The sequence below is a fragment of the Bacillus rossius genome, chromosome 17 (genome assembly GCF_032445375.1).
Source record: "Bacillus rossius redtenbacheri isolate Brsri chromosome 17, Brsri_v3, whole genome shotgun sequence".
Taxonomy (NCBI): domain Eukaryota; kingdom Metazoa; phylum Arthropoda; class Insecta; order Phasmatodea; family Bacillidae; genus Bacillus; species Bacillus rossius.
Window position 1 is genome coordinate 35,067,389 of NC_086344.1, and position 20,466 is coordinate 35,087,854.

At 42.3% G+C, this 20,466-nt stretch overlaps 1 protein-coding gene across 5 annotated transcripts in view; it reads left to right on the forward strand.

The window, feature by feature from the left end:
* The window catches only part of LOC134540906 (diuretic hormone receptor-like), a 321,121-nt gene that overhangs the window by 211,505 nt on the left and 89,150 nt on the right, over window positions 1–20,466 (forward strand). For all 5 annotated transcript variants that reach the window (XM_063383970.1, XM_063383971.1, XM_063383973.1 and 2 more), the window contains exons 4-5: window positions 9,058–9,253; window positions 18,035–18,128. In XM_063383970.1, coding sequence (XP_063240040.1) covers window positions 9,058–9,253; window positions 18,035–18,128 — 290 coding nt within the window. The remainder of the gene's footprint in view (window positions 1–9,057; window positions 9,254–18,034; window positions 18,129–20,466) is intronic.

The window sequence follows — 20,466 nt, forward strand, 5'->3', positions numbered from 1 at the left end:
AATTGTAATATGAAATTTGTTTGAGTGATGAATAAGAAATTGATTAAAGATTTAGTGCTAGGGGGGGGGGGGGGTTGAACCCCTAACACCATCCCCTGGTTATGCCACTGAATAAAAGATAAAATAAAATGGAAAACTTCCGTCAGGCGCGAGAGCGGGACTATAGAGAGAGAGAGAGAGAGAGAGAGAGAGAGAGAGAGAGAGAGAGAGAAAGGAAACTCGCAGCTCAACGGAAGATCGCTGTGTCCTCTCCAATGCAACAACCATCTCATCTCTCCGGACAGTCCTCTGGAACTGCTGGAAGGACGACAAGCGGAGAAAGAAAACTGCGCAGAAGTGACCCGCAGAATTTCAGCACACACCGCTAGCAAACCTCTCGTAGTAAGTTTACGGACTTCCCAAACGAAGGAAAAAAACTAGACCTTCGTGATTTCAAATAACTAAATCTTATTAGGAACTACGCCTTTTTTTTTTTTTTTTTACTTCCCCGCTGCGTATTTTGTTCTAAACAAAGGTAAAAAAATAATGTTCGCAGGCTTTCACGGCCATTGTCTGAAGTAGCTTGGCTTCTGGGTTGTAGCCGCGTCCTTGGCGAATAATTCACTGACGTTTCTGGTCGACATTGCCGTCGCCACTAACAGTAGGTAACTGATCCCTGATGATGGCGACTGCAATGTCGACCGAAAAGTCGGTGAATTATTCGCCAAGGACACGGCTACAACCCAGAAGCCAAGCTACTTCAAAGGTAAAAAAAAACACACACACACAAGTGCACAGAAAAAAGAGTGTTCTTGCTGTAGACATAAAACAGTTTTCGAAAGTTTTGCTAATACGTATATCAAGAGAATGTTCTTCCGGATATAACTTCAAAGTAAGGGAAGTCAGTGCCCTGTAAATTTTTCGAAGAGTTCTAGATAATTTTTGTAACCAGTGTTATTCGTGAATTGAAGTTGAACAATTTACAATGATGTACCGTGCACAAAAACATGGGTTTACAAAATAGCATTAGCCAAAATTCAATTCTAGCGACAAAATATTTTTTGACGTGACAACGTCTAATAAATCGATGAACGCCGGCTGCACGCACGAAAAAGGATGACTCATTGTCCCGTTACGCACTTTGTCCCGTTACGCACTTTGTCCCGTTACGCTCATTGTACGCTTGCGCCGCATCTATCTCTCTTCCACTCGATTGGAACAACCATCGATTTGACTTTTTCGAGGCACATTAAACTTGAAACATTCCCATTCGTTTCCTACTTTTCCTATCATCGTCCTATCCTTAACAGAATAACACAGATTGTAAGAAGTTAAATAGCAAACATGTATAAAAGTTATAGTTAAAATAATCTCTTCGTTAAAGTAATAAACAAATTTGAATTAATGAGTGAAAATCAAAGTAAATTTATCAATTAAATTGTAGATTGCATTTCACTCCTTTGTATCCATACAAAATACTGAGTGTTTCTTACGAAAATAGACACATTAATTGAATTTAATTCAAGAGTATATAAATGTGTGTGTGTGTGTGTGTGTGTGTGTGTGTGTGTATATATATATATATATATATATATATTAAACCACAGGAAAGATAATCGTATTTTCAACATTTCGATTTTACTGTGGTTTATCATGCTTGTTAATGTGCGCAGTTAACAGAATGGTTTACAAACAACTTTAATTATTTGTGGTACTAGCAAATAAAGTTTTTAGGGTTGTGACTTCACCAAAAAAAATCACTAACGCATCCAGTATGAGAAAAAAAGTATTTCCTATATACAAAAATAATTGTAGGTATGTGTTATACATATATTTTTCTTTATTAATTAATATATTTATGATTATATAAATAATATATACATATACATCTTTATATATTTATATTATTATATATTAATAGAGACTGCTGCATCAGTGGTTGGACCACAGGTTGTCTGAAGGAATCAGAGCCAATGAATAATCCTCAACGAAAGAAGTATCGAATCAAAAACATCCTAGTTAACAGTTGTCACGAGTCCGTAGCCAACGAGCAGATGTAATTTGTCCGAGTGCATAGAGCATCTTGGAGTCTATCCTGTGGGTCGTTGAATTCCCGAATTTTTCCGGTCCCTATATATTAATATATTTGCAATATATTTATTTGTGGTATAACGAGCTATTTCTTGGCGACTGTTTCTCGGAGGAATCTTAATTAAAAGTGTGGAAAGGTATTGGAAGGTGTTGGAAACGAAAATAATTTGACAGAGTGACAGGGACCTTTATGACCACCCGGTGGGGTTGTTGGGGAGGGTTGGCCGGTGAGGGGGGGTGGGTGTAGTGTGAAGGGCTGCGACAGGTAAGGAAGTGCCTTTCATCCGCAGCCCCTGCGATAAGGGTGTGGAGTCTGAACCACCCTTCTCCCTGCCCGGCTGCCTCCCTCCCCCCTCTCTACATCTCTGTCCACCCTCGTCGGCAGGGAAGATGAGAGCGCCAGAGATTAATCGCAGCGCGTCTATCCCCGAAGTGTGTCGGACTGTATCCGGGGGGGGGGGGGGGGGGTGTTTAGAGGGGGGGCAGAAGTTTCGAGTTCTGGGAGGGGGCGGATTGCACGGTGTTTCGGTTGTACGAAATACCTTCCAGTTAAATACGGAGTTCAGAATTTTTCAAAAATAAAAATAAAATAGTTAATTATAGTCACTTTAAAAAAAAATGAAAGCAATTTTAACGTATTTCCGACTTCTTGAAAAGTTATATCTAATCGAAGCTGCGGCGTTTCAGAAATGATAATGTCATAAATCGTATGTTCGCTTACTTCTCCTGAACTTCGCGGGTTTCATTATAATTTGGAGGATTTCTTCCGGAAGATTTTACGTGTACGACACATTCGTATTAAATTTAAACATACAATATAATTCACGATGTTTTGTAATTCGAGTCGAGAAATGACAGTTTTAGGGCGCTCATGCATGACTTGATGCTTGAAATTAGTGTACTATTGAATTTTAGGTCTTACAAAGCCCCACGGTAAAATCCACGATAGCAGTAACCAGTTTTATATTTCAGGAATCTCGGGGAGGGGCGGATTGCAGGAGAATTTTATTGGTGTACACTGCTATATATATATATATATATATATATATATATATATATATATATATATACACACACACGTAAATGGAACAAAGATATTTAAGTAAAATTAAAGATATTTGTCCGTTTGTACGTTTACACGAGAAAAAAGTGTATCACTACAAAAAACGGTGCTCGCGGTATAGTGTACTGGGTTCGATTTCTTACCCGGGCATTATTTATGCTCCGTGTTGTCCCAGCACCTCCAACAGTTAAACTTATTCGTTCCCTGAAAAAGCTCTCCGGGATTTTTTAACTGCGCACGTTAATAAAGCACGATAAAACAAAAAAAAATAAAACTCAAATTGTCGAATATTCTATTACTGTTTACATGTTTTTTTTTAATATTATGTTTTAATGAAACGTTAAAAAAAAAAAAACATTGCCGTGTTTTGTACAAAGTTACAATATCTGGCTGTAGTACCTATTACAAAGAACAGAATTTATATTTTTTTGTTGTCAGTGTGCGCACCCTGCGCGCGCCTCCTCGCGACAGCTGAGCCTTTGGCCCCGCGCGAAGTATAACGCCGAGCAAATAAACAAAACTGAACCGTGTGTGTGTACTGGGTTGGATAGTGGAGTATGGATGGGGTGGGGGTGTTTGTATCTCCTGCTAGAACCACGGAACCGCAGCCTTGAAAAACACCGCAGAAGCCATTCTTCCCGGCGACACAGCGCGACCAGCAAACACAAGTTATCGGCCTAGAGACCGGAAAAATTCGCGGATTCATTTCACGACAGCCTTAAATCCAAATAGTTACACCTCAGTGCTGCCCTCTGCTATTGGCTCACAACTCACCCGGACGACTCCGGGCCAGTGAGAAACACTCAACCGAAGCTGTGTCGGAATCACAGGCCGCTACATTGGGACACCTTCGCAAGACAGCAGCCAATGAGAGGGGCGACATTTGACCGAGTTTACGTAGAACTATGAAGTTCATCCTAGAGGTCATTGAACCCGCGAATTTTTCCGGTCCCTGTATATAATATCAAACAGGTTAAGGCTGGCTTTTTAACTAATTGTTCGTGATTATATTTTAAAAAAATATTTAAATTATATTTGCAAAAACTATAAATAATTTTTGAAAATTAAAAAGTATACAATTTTTCATCATTGTTTTCTTATGACGTTATTACGTAAAATTATCGTCCGTAAACCGACTTTACAGACAAACCCCCCCCCCCCCTTTTTTTTTTTAAATTGCGTCAGTTATTTTGGTTCCCGGCATGTTCGAACGAAAGCCGTTACGACAACACCGCTCTCCGCCACTCATGCGGGACCAGAAACTGTTACAACGTCGAAGAAACTGAAGTCCGGCAAATCTGCACGTCTGACTGGGTCCATACATGAAGGGTTATTTCCCTACAGGAGGTGGGATTCTCCATAGAATGGGTGTTTCCCCACAGAACAGGATTTTTTTTTAAATAATACATTTATTTATCTTGTCCTTTTTTTTGCCCTTTTAAATACAATTTAATAATAAATTTCATTTATAATATCTTGATTAGTATATATATTAGCTCCTGTATCACAAGAAACATTAACGAGCTAGCTATTGTTGTTATTAGAGTGCAATTAGAACTTTCGTTAAAAAAAAATTAAAATATGGTATTTAAAAATAGATGAAAAATAACATTTGGTTTAAAAAAAAACATTTGATTTAAACCATGGTTTTAATCGTGTTTTAAACCATTGTTGTTTAAATCAGCCGACCCTGGCCGGGATTCGCCTTTAACTTACTGAACATTGTAGCGTTTCTTGCTAAGTTACATAAACTGTCCCAGAGGTCGGAAAACGTGTGGACCTCAACTAAACTGCTAAAAAACCAAACATTTCCTTGGAAATCACGTAGGAATTTGGCTGGACAAATTAATCATGCAAGGAAAGAAAATTAAATTATTAAATGGACAAACCAATAAATAAAATTGTAATACATTAGACATGAGTATAGGGACCGGAAAAATTCGCGAATTCAGTGACCTACAGGATGGACTCCAAGATCCTCTATGCACTCCGACAAATTACATCTGCTCATTGGCTACTGACTCGTGACAACTATTAACTAGGATGCTTTTTATTCGATACTCCTTTCGTTGAGGATTATTCATTGGCTGTGATTCCTTCAGACAACCTGTGGTCCTATAACTGAAGCAGCAAAAGGTTAATCACATTTCGATTCTAGCATATCGCGAAATGAAACCGCGAATTTTTCAGGTCTCTAGACATGAGTATTAATTTATGTAGAATTTTTTGAGAGCTCTAATCAACGATCGTTTCAGTTAAAGACTGTCTGATTCATGAGAATTTTAAGCTATGTAGATTGTAATTTAAAGCTATATTAAGCCGTTGCTGCATTGATTCGAGGTTGTTCTTACTCGTGACAATTCTGAGTTATGTGAATTTTATTTTTTAAAGAATTCTGTCACCAACTTTCTAAGTTGCGACAATTCTAAGTCCCGAATGACACTACTCATTATAGTTATAAATTTTTAGTGTGTTTATTGTTTCAATAATTCTAAGTCATGGCGATTATAAGTCATGACAGTTAAAAATTATGTTGATAATTTTTTGCAAGAGCTTTTGTCGCGGCTTTTCTTATTCAAGACTTTGCGAAAGTTCAAAGATATGTCGATTGTTTTTCAAGAAATCTAATTCGTGTCTGTTATAAGTCTCGTTTGTTCTAACCTATGTCTACTCCGAGATATTTCAATTATTTACTTTTTCAAGAATTCTCTTCCATGGGTTTGCTGAGTAACAGCTGTTCTAAGAAGTGGGGGGTTAAAACTCATGGCAATTCTGAGTTATTTTTAGAGTGTTTACATTTTCAAAAATTCTAATTCGCAGCTGTTAAAAATCGGGGCTGTTCTAAGTTACGGCTGTTCTAACACACAAAAATTCTGAGATATTTAGAGTGTTTGTTTACTTTTCCAAGAATTCTAATTCACGGCTGTTCTGAGACACGTCTGTTCTAACGACAATTCTAGGTTATTTAAAGTGTTTACATTTTCAATAATTCTAATTCGCAGCTCTTTAAAATCGGGGCTGTTCTAGGTTACGGCTGTTCTAACACATGACAATTCTGAGATATTTAGAGTGTTTGTTTACTTTTCCAAGAATTCTAATTCACGGCTGTTCTGAGACACGGCTGTTCTAACGACAATTCTAGGTTATTTAAAGTGTTTACATTTTCAATAATTCTAATTCACAGCTCTTAAAAATCGGGGCTGTTCTAGGTTACGGCTGTTCTAACACATGACAATTCTGAGATATTTAGAGTGTTTGTTTACTTTCCGAGAATTCTAATTCACGGCTGTTCTGAGACACGGCTGTTCTAACGAAAATTCTAGGTTATTTAAAGTGTTTACATTTTCAATAATTCTAAATCGCAGCTCTTAAAAATCGGGGCTGTTCTAGGTTACGGCTGTTCTAACACATGACAATTCTGAGATATTTAGAGTGTTTGTTTACTTTTCCGAGAATTCTAATTCACGGCTGTTCTGAGACATGGCTGTTCTAACGAAAATTCTAGGTTATTTGAAGTGTTTACATTTTCAATAATTCTAATTCGCAGCTCTTAAAAATCGGGACTGTTCTAGGTTACGGCTGTTCTAACACACGACAATTCTGAGGTATTTAGAGTGTTTACTTTTCCAAGAATTCTTATTCATGGCTGTTCTGAGACACGGCTGTTCTAACGACAATTCTAGGTTATTTAAAGTATTTACTTTTTCAAGAATTCTAATTCACGGCTGTTCTAATTCACGGCTGTTCTAACGACAATTCTAGGTTATTTAAAGTATTTACTTTTTCAAGAATTCTAATTCACGGCTGTTCTAACGACAATTCTAGGTTATTTCAAGTATTTACTTTTTCAAGAATTCTAATTCGCAACTGTTCTAAATCGTGGTCACTCCAAGTCACGGTTGTTCAGGGTGGTCTAGAGTGTTGACTTGCTCGGCAGTTGTGAGTGGCGGCTGGCGGGGCCTCGTCAGTTTTAAGTGGCGGCTGGCGGGGCCTCGGCAGTTGTGAGTGGCGGCTGGCGGGGCCTCGGCAGTTGTGAGTGGCGGCTGGCGGGGCCTCGGCAGTTGTGAGTGGCGGCTGGCGGGGCCTCGGCAGTTGTGAGTGGCGGCTGGCGGGGCCTCGGCAGTTGTGAGTGGCGGCTGGCGGGGCCTCGGCAGTTGTGAGTGGCGGCTGGCGGGGCCTCGGCAGTTGTGAGTGGCGGCTGGCGGGGCCTCGGCAGTTGTGAGTGGCGGCTGGCGGGGCCTCGGCAGTTGTGAGTGGTGGCTGGCGGGGCCTCGGCAGTTGTGAGTGGCGGCTGGCGGGGCCTCGGCAGTTGTGAGTGGCGGCTGGCGGGGCCTCGGCAGTTGTGAGTGGTGGCTGGCGGGGCCTCGGCAGTTGTGAGTGGCGGCTGGCGGGGCCTCGGCAGTTGTGAGTGGCGGCTGGCGGGGCCTCGGCAGTTGTGAGTGGTGGCTGGTGGGGCCTCGGCAGTTGTGAGTGGCGGCTGGCGGGGCCTCGGCAGTTGTGAGTGGCGGCTGGCGGGGCCTCGGCAGTTGTGAGTGGCGGCTGGCGGGGCCTCGGCAGTTGTGAGTGGCGGCTGGCGGGGCCTCGGCAGTTGTGAGTGGCGGCTGGCGGGGCCTCGGCAGTTGTGAGTGGCGGCTGGCGGGGCCTCGGCAGTTGTGAGTGGCGGCTGGCGGGGCCTCGGCAGTTGTGAGTGGCGGCTGGCGGGGCCTCGGCAGTTGTGAGTGGCGGCTGGCGGGGCCTCGGCAGTTGTGAGTGGCGGCTGGCGGGGCCTCGGCAGTTGTGAGTGGCGGCTGGCGGGGCCTCGGCAGTTGTGAGTGGCGGCTGGCGGGGCCTCGGCAGTTGTGAGTGGCGGCTGGCGGGGCCTCGGCAGTTGTGAGTGGCGGCTGGCGGGGCCTCGGCAGTTGTGAGTGGCGGCTGGCGGGGCCTCGGCAGTTGTGAGTGGCGGCTGGCGGGGCCTCGGCAGTTGTGAGTGGCGGCTGGCGGGGCCTCGGCAGTTGTGAGTGGTGGCTGGCGGGGCCTCGGCAGTTGTGAGTGGCGGCTGGCGGGGCCTCGGCAGTTGTGAGTGGCGGCTGGCGGGGCCTCGGCAGTTGTGAGTGGCGGCTGGCGGGGCCTCGGCAGTTGTGAGTGGCGGCTGGCGGGGCCTCGGCAGTTGTGAGTGGCGGCTGGCGGGGCCTCGGCAGTTGTGAGTGGCGGCTGGCGGGGCTCGGCAGTTGTGAGTGGCGGCTGGCGGGGCCTCGGCAGTTGTGAGTGGCGGCTGGCGGGGCCTCGCCAGTTGTGAGTGGCGGCTGGCGGGGCCTCGGCAGTTGTGAGTGGCGGCTGGCGGGGCCTCGGCAGTTGTGAGTGGTGGCTGGCGGGGCCTCGGCAGTTGTGAGTGGCGGCTGGCGGGGCCTCGGCAGTTGTGAGTGGCGGCTGGCGGGGCCTCGGCAGTTGTGAGTGGCGGCTGGCGGGGCCTCGGCAGTTGTGAGTGGCGGCTGGCGGGGCCTCGGCAGTTGTGAGTGGCGGCTGGCGGGGCCTCGGCAGTTGTGAGTGGCGGCTGGCGGGGCCTCGGCAGTTGTGAGTGGCGGCTGGCGGGGCCTCGGCAGTTGTGAGTGGCGGCTGGCGGGGCCTCGGCAGTTGTGAGTGGCGGCTGGCGGGGCCTCGGCAGTTGTGAGTGGCGGCTGGCGGGGCCTCGGCAGTTGTGAGTGGCGGCTGGCGGGGCCTCGGCAGTTGTGAGTGGCGGCTGGCGGGGCCTCGGCAGTTGTGAGTGGCGGCTGGCGGGGCCTCGGCAGTTGTGAGTGGCGGCTGGCGGCGCCTCGGCAGTTGTGAGTGGCGGCTGGCGGCGCCTCGGCAGTTGTGAGTGGCGGCTGGCGGCGCCTCGGCAGTTGTGAGTGGCGGCTGGCGGTGCCTCGGCAGTTGTGAGTGGCGGCTGGCGGCGCATGCCTGCGCAGAGAACGCGAGCCGCGAGTGCCACGCCAACGGCACCTGGGACAGCTACTCGGACTACGCGGCCTGCGTGGGCGAGCCGCAGGTCAGCCCCAGCCACCTGGACACCGGCGTAGAGGTCACCTCCACCATGTACTTCGTGGGCTACGCCCTGTCGCTCGTCGCGCTCTGCATCGCCATCTGGATCTTCCTCTACTTCAAGTGAGTCGCTGCTTCCACTTACAGTCGGTCTGCCTGCTCCACCTCCAGTCAGTTGCCTCCTCCACTTCCAGTCAGTGGCCACTTCCCCTTCAAGTGTGTTGCCTCCTCCACTTCATGTATTTGCCTCTCCACTTCTTATATTTTTCCTCCACAACTTCATGCCTTGATGTAAGTTTTTGGACACACGCCATTGCTAAGCACTTTTTCTCTGGAAGAAAACTAAAAAAATAAAATAAATAAATAAGTAAAAATACCTTAAAGACAAAAAAAAACAAATTAAGCAAAGAATTGCTGTTGTCAACAGGATATAAACACCACAAAATATTCCGTAATTCCGTAACAGGAATATGGTCAACAAACAAAGAAAAACAAAGAAAAAAGTACTAAGAGAACGAAAATAAAACCACAAATGATGACGACACAAATATATTGAACCCAAAAAAATAATTCATCACAACGGTTGAAACGAGACAAAAACACGACAAAACGACAAGACGAAACAAACACAATAGTTTTCCAAAACAGAATAGAACGATAAAAAAAACCCACAAATGATGACAGCAAAAAAAAATATTGAACCCAAAATAATTCAACACAACAGTTGAAACGAGAAAAAAAAAACACGACAAATGAAAAGACGAAACAAACACAATAGTTTTTTTTTCCCAAAACCGAAACAAGCGACGTTTCGGGAACTGCTATCTGCTCCCGTCCTCAGGCAGAGACGCACATGGTACGAAAACACAGGTGCGAAAAAAAAAAAAAAAAAAACTTAGATCAAGTCACGCACTCCCATTGTACAAATCTTTCAAAGATAATACAACTTCATGTAGTATATTCCTCCTCTACTTAAAATATGTTGCCTCTTCTACAAGTGAGTTTCCTACTCACTTCAAGTTGTTTTTTTTTTTCCTGCCCCAACTTCAAAGACATATGCCAGCAATGGGAAGCAATTATGACCATAAGTCGCATGGATGTTTCCAACTTTTATTTTATTTTATTTTTTTATCTTGATGAAGCTGCGGCCGAAATTCGTCGGTTGAATCCAGACTCGGGGAAGTACATCAGTCCTTGGCAATCACGCCCCGAAGGCGACAACTCCGTTTGTCTTCGTGTGTGTCTTTAGGCCCTCTGACTCTCTCGCCGCCAGGTCCCGTGTTTGACTCCCGCCCCTCTGCAAACAGGGACGAACTGCTAGGGGAGAAGATCCCATCCAACTTGGGGTGCAGAGTGGGAACACGGTAAACATCCCTACCCCTCTCACAGGGCCCGAGACACACTCCGGAAAAACCCGCGCTCGTGAATATATATATATTTTTGAAGTGAAAACTTCTATGGGAAGGTTTGGATAGGGAGTAGATTCATGTAAGCCGTCATCGACATGGTCACGTGACGTGTTAAATATAGCACTATATCTTTTCCTGCTAGTATAACTTATTGCTAGAGACCGGAAAAATTCGCGGGTTCAATGACCTCCAGGATAGACTCCAATATCCTCTACACACTCGGGCAAATGCCAACTGTTCATTGGCTGCTGACTTGTGAGTCGTCGCGACTGGGTGGCCTGTGATTCGACACTTCTATGAGTGAGGGGTCTCTAATTGGCCCTCATTACTCCAGACTAACAGTGAACCAATGACAGAAGCAGCACTAAGGTATAATTATTAGAATTTTAGCATAACACGAAATGAACCCGCGAATTTTTCAGGTCTCTATATATATGACATAATTCCCGACGCCTTTGTGTGAGAGACTTGTCGGGATCTATTGGGGAGAAAATACCTTATTGTAGCCCACCAAAGATTACGATAATCCTTATAAAAATTTTCTCTGTAGCCATCTTCTCTATTAGTGTTTTACTGGATGTTTTAATATATTTCTACTGATTCTCGAATGTATCTTTTCTTGTATTTTCGAATGACGGATACGGTGTGGGATTGGTCGAAATCAGTGCTGTGTCTGTGCTTCTGCTTCTTCTTTTCGATTCTGAATCCGCGACCAGGCTTGGGGTAGCGTGTCCTCGCGAGAGCCATTGGAAGAGACCGGAATAATTCGCAGATTCATTCGGCGATAGGCTAGAATTCAAACACATATACCCTTTATATGGCCGGGCTTTTCGAAAGCAGCAACTTAAAAATTTTTGATTTATTTCACCAATTTCGTCATTTCAAATTAACAATTTATCGACGTTGATTTGAATTCAGTTTATTTCTATAACTAATTGTTAGAGACCTGCAAAATTCGCGGATTCATTCGGCGATAGGCTAGAATTCAAAAACACATATACCCTTTATATGATTTTGCTATTGGCTTACTGCTCATCTGGACGGATATCAACCAGTTATAAAACCCTGTAACCAAAGAAGGATCGAATCACGGACAAACCCAGCTGAGACACTACTTACAAGTCAGCAGGGGTGCCCACAAGGGGGGGTAACGACGCAGACTGCGTCATTAAAATTTCAGGGGGGGGGGGGGGGGGGGTTGGTTAAAAGACGAGAAAAATGTATATATTATTTACATAATTTTAGCTTCTAATGTGAAAATACGTTTCTGGTGCTTTGATAATTGAAAGGGATCTTGTAAATCAAATTGACAACCCCGCACTTTCCTCAACAAAAGCAGTTTGGCGTCTGTCGGTTCAGGATGGAAATATTACCTGATATGACCAAAATTATTATTAGAAAATCAGTTTTAATTAATGCAAAATGTGATAAAATATAATACTAAAAAAGTATAATATTATAAAATCATTGAGAAAATGGCAAAAAAAAATTCGGGGGGGGGGGGGGGGTTGCGCATAATTAGGTTAGGGGGGGGGGCACCTCTAAAGTCAGCAGCCAATGAACTTGGTTTTATTTGCCCCGAGTGTACAGGAGAATGTGCAGTCCATCCTGAAGGCCATTTGAAACCGCGAATTTTTTTTTTTTCCGGTCCCTAGCCACTGGCGCGTCCTCGCGGGCATAGCGCCAGATGGCGAACGGGCCCCTTTTCGCGAAGTCCGGACCCAGCACCGGTTTGTTCGTTCCACGGTCCCTTCATCGAGTCGGCGAGCGTGAGCAGGCGCGATAAGGTCGACGCTCGCGGCGTGGATCGAATGCGATCTCGCCTTTACGGCTCAAGCGTTGTCGCGCGCGCTGTTGCCACGTTGTCGAAGAACCGTGGTAGGGGGGGGGGGGGGAGGGAAATAATAAAAGCTTCTCTGTCTATGGAGGTTTTACCTGGGCCCAACTTATCTAGTTATAGTCTAGTATTAAGAAGGGGAGTTAGTCATGGCGCCAATCGCAGCCATGGCTGGCCAATCCCCGAACAAGCACACGATGCATGCTCCCTTGTCTGCATGGCTTAAACCCAGCATGAATAGGCGTAAAGGCTTCGGCCTGGGACGCACCTAGAGTCTTCCCTAACCCAGACCCTCCCAAAAAAAATACACTTAGTTTTAGTTAGGTTATGAAGAAAAAAAAATCCCAATGTACACGCGCCAGACAGTAGGCCCGTAGCTAGGAAGTACAGGGTCACGTATAACCACTACCTGTTATGTGAGTAAGTTCTCTTCATGACTGAATTAAAAAAAGAAAATCGATTGTCACACTTTAAATCTCACGGAATGGTTTACACATAGGAATTTTAAGTAGTGATTTCGCTTGAGAAAAGAAAACTGAAAATCTCTTCATTTTAATACATTGTTCTTAGGTTAATTGTTTGATGATTACGTCAAAGAAAAGTCTTAAACACAGTTGTTAAATACATGAAACACCCGTGTCAAGTTTGCATGAAATACATGACGCGTTGAACATAGACTACTTGCTTTGGAAACTTAATTCCCGACGCCTTTGTGTGTGAGACATGTCGGGATCTATTGGAGAGAAAATACTTTAATGTAGCCCACCAAAGATTACGATAATACTTATAAAAAATTTTCTCGGTAAATTTATGTAGCTAAGTTTCTGTGATTTTCTTATTCTGTGTTTGTTGGTTTTTATTTTATTTATTTATTTATTAATCCTGGATGGGAGGGTTCTGGACTCCCCCCCCCCCCCCCCCCCGAATACGTGTCTGTAGGCCAAGTTTATAAACTACACAAGAAAATCAATAACGTATGAAACGCGAAACTCTAAAAAAAAAAAAAAAAAAAAAGTTCAGCAAACCACATTTTAGAGTACCGGTTTATAAACACAATGCAAGTAACACAATGCAAGCGTTTTCCATCTTCAAACTTTCTCGAGTTTAATCTCACGTTTTCGACGGTCGTGCCTGAAGCGAAGTGTCCCGAAAACTTTTAAAAACGCAGACGTCATGTACTTAAAAGTTTACGATGTGGTTTTTAATAGAAACATTACTTTTTTTATTGGTTAAACTTTTGCACAGCGTAAGGAAATATCATTTTAAAATCATTTCGTTAAAAATTTCATATATTTTCATGATAAACTTGAATGAACAAAAGAAGTCCGGAGAATAAATTAGTTTTTCAACTGTTTTACAATCTCAAGTTGTGACGTCTTGCGGCAAAGGTCGTGTCAAACTGTCAAATTTTTGTCTCCAACTGTATTTGATAATAGAGTTGGAAATGTAATATTGGTTAGAAAAATGGCTTCCATTTTACCGAGACAAATAAAGTTGAACAGATAGGCTCATATATGTTTTAATCATGTCATACTAACAAAATGTTTTTTTTTTTTGTTTGAGTTATCTCAATCATTTTAATTTTAATCTGATTTTGAATTTAAGTTAAGCATCAAAATTCTGGGTGGAAATTTTTATTATTTTTATTATTGTGTATTTTTAAAATTTAACTCGAATTAATACTCGTTACGTAATAAAATTTATTCCAAACTTACCCTATTTTATATTATTGGTTTACATTTTTAACATTACCCTCCGTATTTTATTTAAGAGTCATCTCATAGTGACTTTACGAGTGTATTTAAATGATTACTTTAAGTACTCGATCAAGAAAATTTTTCTTGCGAAAAAATCTGCCTCATGCCTAAAACGAGAAACCGAAAAACTTTATGGCGGCACGTGTATTTTTTTAAGCGCTATTCGTAAGCAAGCGCTGGTATATAACCTTTTATAAATAAACAGTTTCTCTCTGATTCCCTGCGCATCTTTCAACGACCTTGGAAGTTATGTGACCTTGAGAGGTCGCAATGCGAACAGTGTTGCCATATCTTCTAAACGTATCTATGTGCGAAATGTTCGTACATTTGGACTAAATTTGTTTTAACGAAATTGATCTCTTTTCGATTGGTTTACACAAAAGGAAACTACTTTGAAATAAATTATTTTTAAACATTGAAGTGAAAACACAAAAATTTTAAGTTAGAAGAGTAAATATGTATTTTAAACTCAAAAAAAACAACAAACTAAGATTAAGACGAATTTATTCAATAGAAAATATTTCAAGACAACTAATACTAAATATTAATCATTGGCTTAAACCAGTGAAATTATACTCACGGAAAATTTTGCTAACGAGTATTTACTGACTTGTGATTGTTATAAATCATAATTAAAGTAAGGATGTTCGCTGGAAAGTTTGTGGAATTCATTGTTTGATTCATTGAAATCAATTCTGGCAAAAATATAATCAAATATGCAATAATTAGACTTTATTTGGTTTTATTATGCTTATTACTGTGGCCATTTAATACTGAAAAGCTATTCAGGGAACGGTTTACAAATAACTTTAACTATTGAAGTTACTGGGACAACACAAAGCATAAATGTCCGGGTAAGAAACCGTACTCATTATTACTGAGAACACTATTTTGTATTGATACTGTTGTTTTAATGTAAATGTAGAAATTTACAAATATTTACATGAATATTTACAGTGTGGGCCTCTTATACCTTAATTAATTCATTACTCCAGTGATTTTTTTTGCAAACGATCACCCAAATAAAGGTTTAAAAACTATCAGGAAGCACAAGAAAATCAAGAAAGGATGGCTAAAATAAAATGATAATCCAACCGCGAGCTAAATGCTTGTTTTTATGCTTACTTTTCGTCCTAATTTTTTTTATGACATGATAACGTCTTATAAGGCGGGCTTTTTAAAAGTAGCAATTTAAAAAATTTGATTTATTTGTCCAATTTCGTCATTTCAAATTAACAACTTATTGACATTGATTTGATTTCAGTTTATTTCTATAACTAATTGTTCGTAATTATATTTAAACAAATTATTTAAATTAAATTTACAAAAACTGTAAATAATATTTGAAAATTAAAAAGTATGCAATTTTTCATCAATGTTTTCTTATGACGTTATCACGTAAAATTATCGTCCATACACTAACTTTACAGACAAACCACCCCTTTTTTTCTCCTCGCGTGGGCGGTTATGCAAGAGCAAAGAGCGCATTGTGCGGTCGAAACACGGCCAGGTTTATTACATTAAGCTCTTAAGCGCCTTACGAGCTTTATGCCCCCCGCGCTAGCTGTCCAGTTGGAAACTGGGGGCGGTTCAATTCCCAGAACACTACTTTTTGCCTCCGGCCCGTCAAAGATAGTTTAGTCAGCTTGTTTGTATTTACCACGCATTATTATTTTCCCTTCATCCCTATCTGACATGTATTTGTTTTATTTTTCTGTTAATGAAACAGAAATATTTATGTTAAAAATACAGATGTTTAAACATTTGTACATTCACATGAGAGAGAAAAAAAACTGTCTATCACTACATAATAGTGTTCACATTAATACCGTTGTCCAAGCTCGGGGTCAGAATCCGAACCCAGTATTACTGTGAACACCGTTTTTGTCGTGATACAGTTGTTTTCACGTAATAGTACAAATTTACAAATATCTGTGATTTAATATAAATAATTATTTTCTATTTACAAAAAAAAAATTCTACCGTGTAAGCTGGCAACGTTGGAATTCTTCATTCTGAAATTGTGAAAACAGCGATTTGATGAATGGAATGTTGGTAACTGAAAGTTATAGTTGCTGAATGAAATAAAAACTGTTTTTTGGTAAAACTGTATTTGGGTTTTACTACATATCTTTGTGGTTAAGACACAATCTCACACGCCGATATATATTCATTTCCTTGCCATAACTATTACTATGGTATTTTCCTGGGATTTTATTTCATTTTCTCTCTTGCATTTTTTTTAATGTCGACCTTTAAATGATCGCGCAAGTAATAATAATTATTAACAATTACGTGAATTTTCGCTGCTGCTAGAAAACATGTAGAAAATTTCTGCTGAGAAAATATGAGGACCAAAGAATATATAAAAGTGCTATTGTGATACATTTACAGGAAAATCCCTGGTATTTTGTTAGTGATAATAAAAATTAAATAACCAACATGGCGTGTTATAAAGAGCCGTATAAACCCATTACAATACTTTTCCCTTAGACGGCCGACTAAGTTACAGTCGTTGTTATAACCACAGGTGATTTTTACAACGTTTCTATTGACTTCTTGTCCCTCTGTTTGTTTGTATGCTCGGCACGAATTTCGAAATCGATTTCAAACTAACTTCCCGATGAGCTAGAGACTTGAAACTTTATTCATAAGCTCATAACTGGTTGATAATGCAACATTATTAATAGCTATTAAAATACTTGCAACATTTAAAAACGGAAAACGTTGGGCGCATGCAACATGTAAGGAGTATAAAAACTCACATAACAGTCATTTGGCACACCAACTCGCTTGGTACGTCCCTTAATGATCACGAAAGTGACTACATACGAGTCGATTTCGCCAGACGCGGGTCCCCCCACCTGGAAGAAATGACCGAATAAGTGAGCTCTGCGCATGCGCGAAATTTGGGCAACAGATCGGTCACGGAAAGGACGCCGAAATCAGTTTATTTAGAAATAAGTGACTGGCCGTGTCCTATAGTGCTTTAGGAATAAGGTTAGAACGCAGGTGTAGCGTGTTCAACACCTGAACCATTATATTTTTTTTTGTGTGTCTTGTAACACTGGTTTTAACGTAACTGAGTCATTTAGGGAGGTAATAATTTTCGCAGGCTTCCACGGCCATTGTCCGAAGTAGCTTGGCTTCTGGGTTGTAGCCGTGTCCTTGGCGAATAATTCACCGACGTTTCTGGTCGACATTGCAGTCGCCATCATCAGAGAGCAGTTTACCTACTGAGGTTACCTCGGTCCTTGGCATATAAATTCACCGACGTTTCGGGTTGACATTGCAGTCGCCATCATCAGGTAGCAGTTACCCACTGTGGTTACCTCGGTCCTTGGCGATAAATTCACCGAAGTTTCGGGTCGACATTGCAGTCGCCATCATCAGAGAGCAGTTACCTACTGAGTAGGTAACAGTAGGTAACTTCTCCCTGATGATGGCGACTGCAACGTCGACCGAAACGTCTGTGAATTCATCTCCAAGGACACGGCTACAACCCAGAAGCCAAGCTATAGTACTTCCTTTTATGAGGTGTCTGTAAACGTCTGTAGTAGGTAGCTGGCGTTGTTTGTTCTCCCCAGTGGCGTGATGAGTAGGGAAACCTGTATTTCGCGAATACATTTCGTGTCAAGGTATTCCACAAAATACTGTAGCTTTTCTCCTGTGGTTATTGGCTGAGGTCGGTGAGAGGTGTCGTCCCGCTCTTGACGGGGCCAATGAGAATGTGGATCACCCGTACTGGCTGCACCCTCTCACAATTTGCCATGACTCTTATAGAAAAAGCTGCGGTGTTTTTTTGTGAAATACCTTCGACACGAAATGAAATCGCGAAATACAGGTTGTCCCTAGTGACGAGTTTGAAGCAAGCCTCGGTGTTGTTGTTGTTGTGTTGCAGGGACCTGAGGTGTCTGAGGAACACCATCCACACCAACCTCATGGTCACGTACGTGCTGGCTGACTTCCTGTGGATCCTCAACATCACGCTCCAGGTGACGTCACGCGCTCTCCTTGTTTCCGGTCCGTTAGGACGAGGACGTCACGTCCGGACTGTGAAGTGGATCAGAGCAATGACTAGAGACCGGAAACAATTCGCGGTTTCATTTCGCGATAGGCTAGAATCCAAATGGTGTTTAACCTTTTGCTGCTTCAGTGATTTGGACCACAGGTTGTCTGGAAGTAATTCACAGCCAGTGAATAATCCTCAACGAATGAAGTATCGAATAAAAAGGGGCATTCTAGTTAATAGTTGTTCACGAGTCAGTAGCCAACGGTCAGATGTAAATTTGTCCGATTGCATAGAGGATCTTGGAGTCTATCCTGTAGGTAATTGAATTCGCGAATTTTTCCGGTCCCTAGCAATAACTGGGGGGGGGGGGGGGAGGAAAGAAATTTTTTTAAAACAGTGGCACTGAACGTGGTGGGTCAAAGCTCTCTAAAAACTCGAGGCTTCAGTGAAGAGATCCTCAGCACACTCGGACGAACCAGGGGGGGGGGGGGGGGTTCTGAATTGTATCCCCTCGGAAAGGGTACCTTTCATACTTTTGGTGGCGGTAGTGTAGCTGGGTAATAACTGCAAAAGGTACCCTTTCCGATTTCTTAGATTGTTTCGGTTTTAATGCAAATATGGACTGGAAAGTTATCCTCTCGGAAAGTGTACCTTTCAGGATTTTCTGTACAGTGACACAGAAGAAAATAAATGCATATTATTTTCTGCTTTAAAATCCTGAAAATTATCTCCTTGGTTAGGTTAGGTTAGGTTATGTAAGTATGGTGCACTAACACAGACAATACACCCAATAAGAATTTTCCTCCGATCATATATTCTGGTCGAAGTAGAGTTTACACGCAGAACAAAAGTCAAAAGAGAAGACAATTTAAAATGTTACGCTACATATGCGGTTATTTTGCTAAGGTATTCTGTGGACACTACCTACCAGCGCCACCTGGTATCAAACTGAGGAACTAGGTGCTTGTTTCGAGACATTACTTGTCTGGCAGCCAATTTGGGATACTTATTTTTCCAGAGGGGATAACTTTCACGATAATATGCATTTTAAGAAATCGGAAAGGGTACCTTTCCAGTTTATTTTATGCTGTGTCATTGTACAGAAGGTAGTTTAACGTTTTAACGAGTTTTGTTAGGTTATGTGTAAATATATTGCAAATCTGTATCATCGTGAGAATGGTCAGTTAGGTAGGGGTTAGCTGTATTTGTGAATGTTACTGAAGTCCGGGGAAGATTAGCTCAATTTTTTTCCTAACCTAACTAAAAACAAAGCTCAAAAGGTACCTTCCTTTTTCCGAGGGGATATCTTTACAGTACATATTTGCATTAAAACCGAAACATTTTAAGAAATCGGAAAGGGTACCTTTTCCAGTTTCTACCCAGCTACACTGCCGCCGCCAAAAGTATGAAAGGTGCCGTTTCCAAGGGGATACAATTCCATCGTCCCCGACGAACAGCAGCTTTTCATCTGCTGCTGAGGCACCTCTACCGGGTGTCACGTGATCAGATACTTATTTTAATTTGAAGGTCTCTTACCGGGTCACAGTCTTCCAGATTAACGGTGAACCAATAGCAGACGCAACACAATTTTTAGCGTATCACGAAATGAATTTCGCGTTTTTTTTTGACTTGATAACGTCTTATGAATCGATGAACGCCGGCTGCACGCAACGAAAAAGCATGACTCATTGTCACGTTCCGCCTGAGCCGAGCGTGCAAGAACCGGCCAACCACCGTGCGAGAAAATCTTCTATAATATCGAACAGGTAAGGTGGGCCTTTTAAACGCAGCAATTTAAAAAAAATTATATGACTTTACCACGTGAAATTATCGTCCGTAAACGACTTTACAGACAAATCCCCCCCCCCCGGCCCCTCTTTTTTTTTTTTGCCGGTAACACTTTGTGATGGGTAGGGACCGGAAAAATTCGCGGGTTCAATGACCTCTAGGATGAACTTTATAGTTCTACGTACACTCGGTCAAATGTCGCCCTCTCATTGGCTGCTGTCTTGTGAAGGTGTCCCAATGTAGCGGCCGGTGCTTCGGTTGAGTGTTTTTCACTGGCCCAGAGTCATCCGGGTGAGTTGTGAGCCAATAGCCGAGGCAGCACTGAGGTATAACTAGAGACCGGAAAAATTCGCAGATTCATTCGGCGATAGGCTAGAATTCAAACACATATACCCTTTATATGATTTTGCTATTGGCTTACTGTTCATCTGGACGAATCTCAACCAGTTATAAACCCTCAACCAAAGAAGGATCGAATCACAGACAAACCAGCTGAGACGACTTACAAGTCGGCAGCCAATGAACTTGGCGTT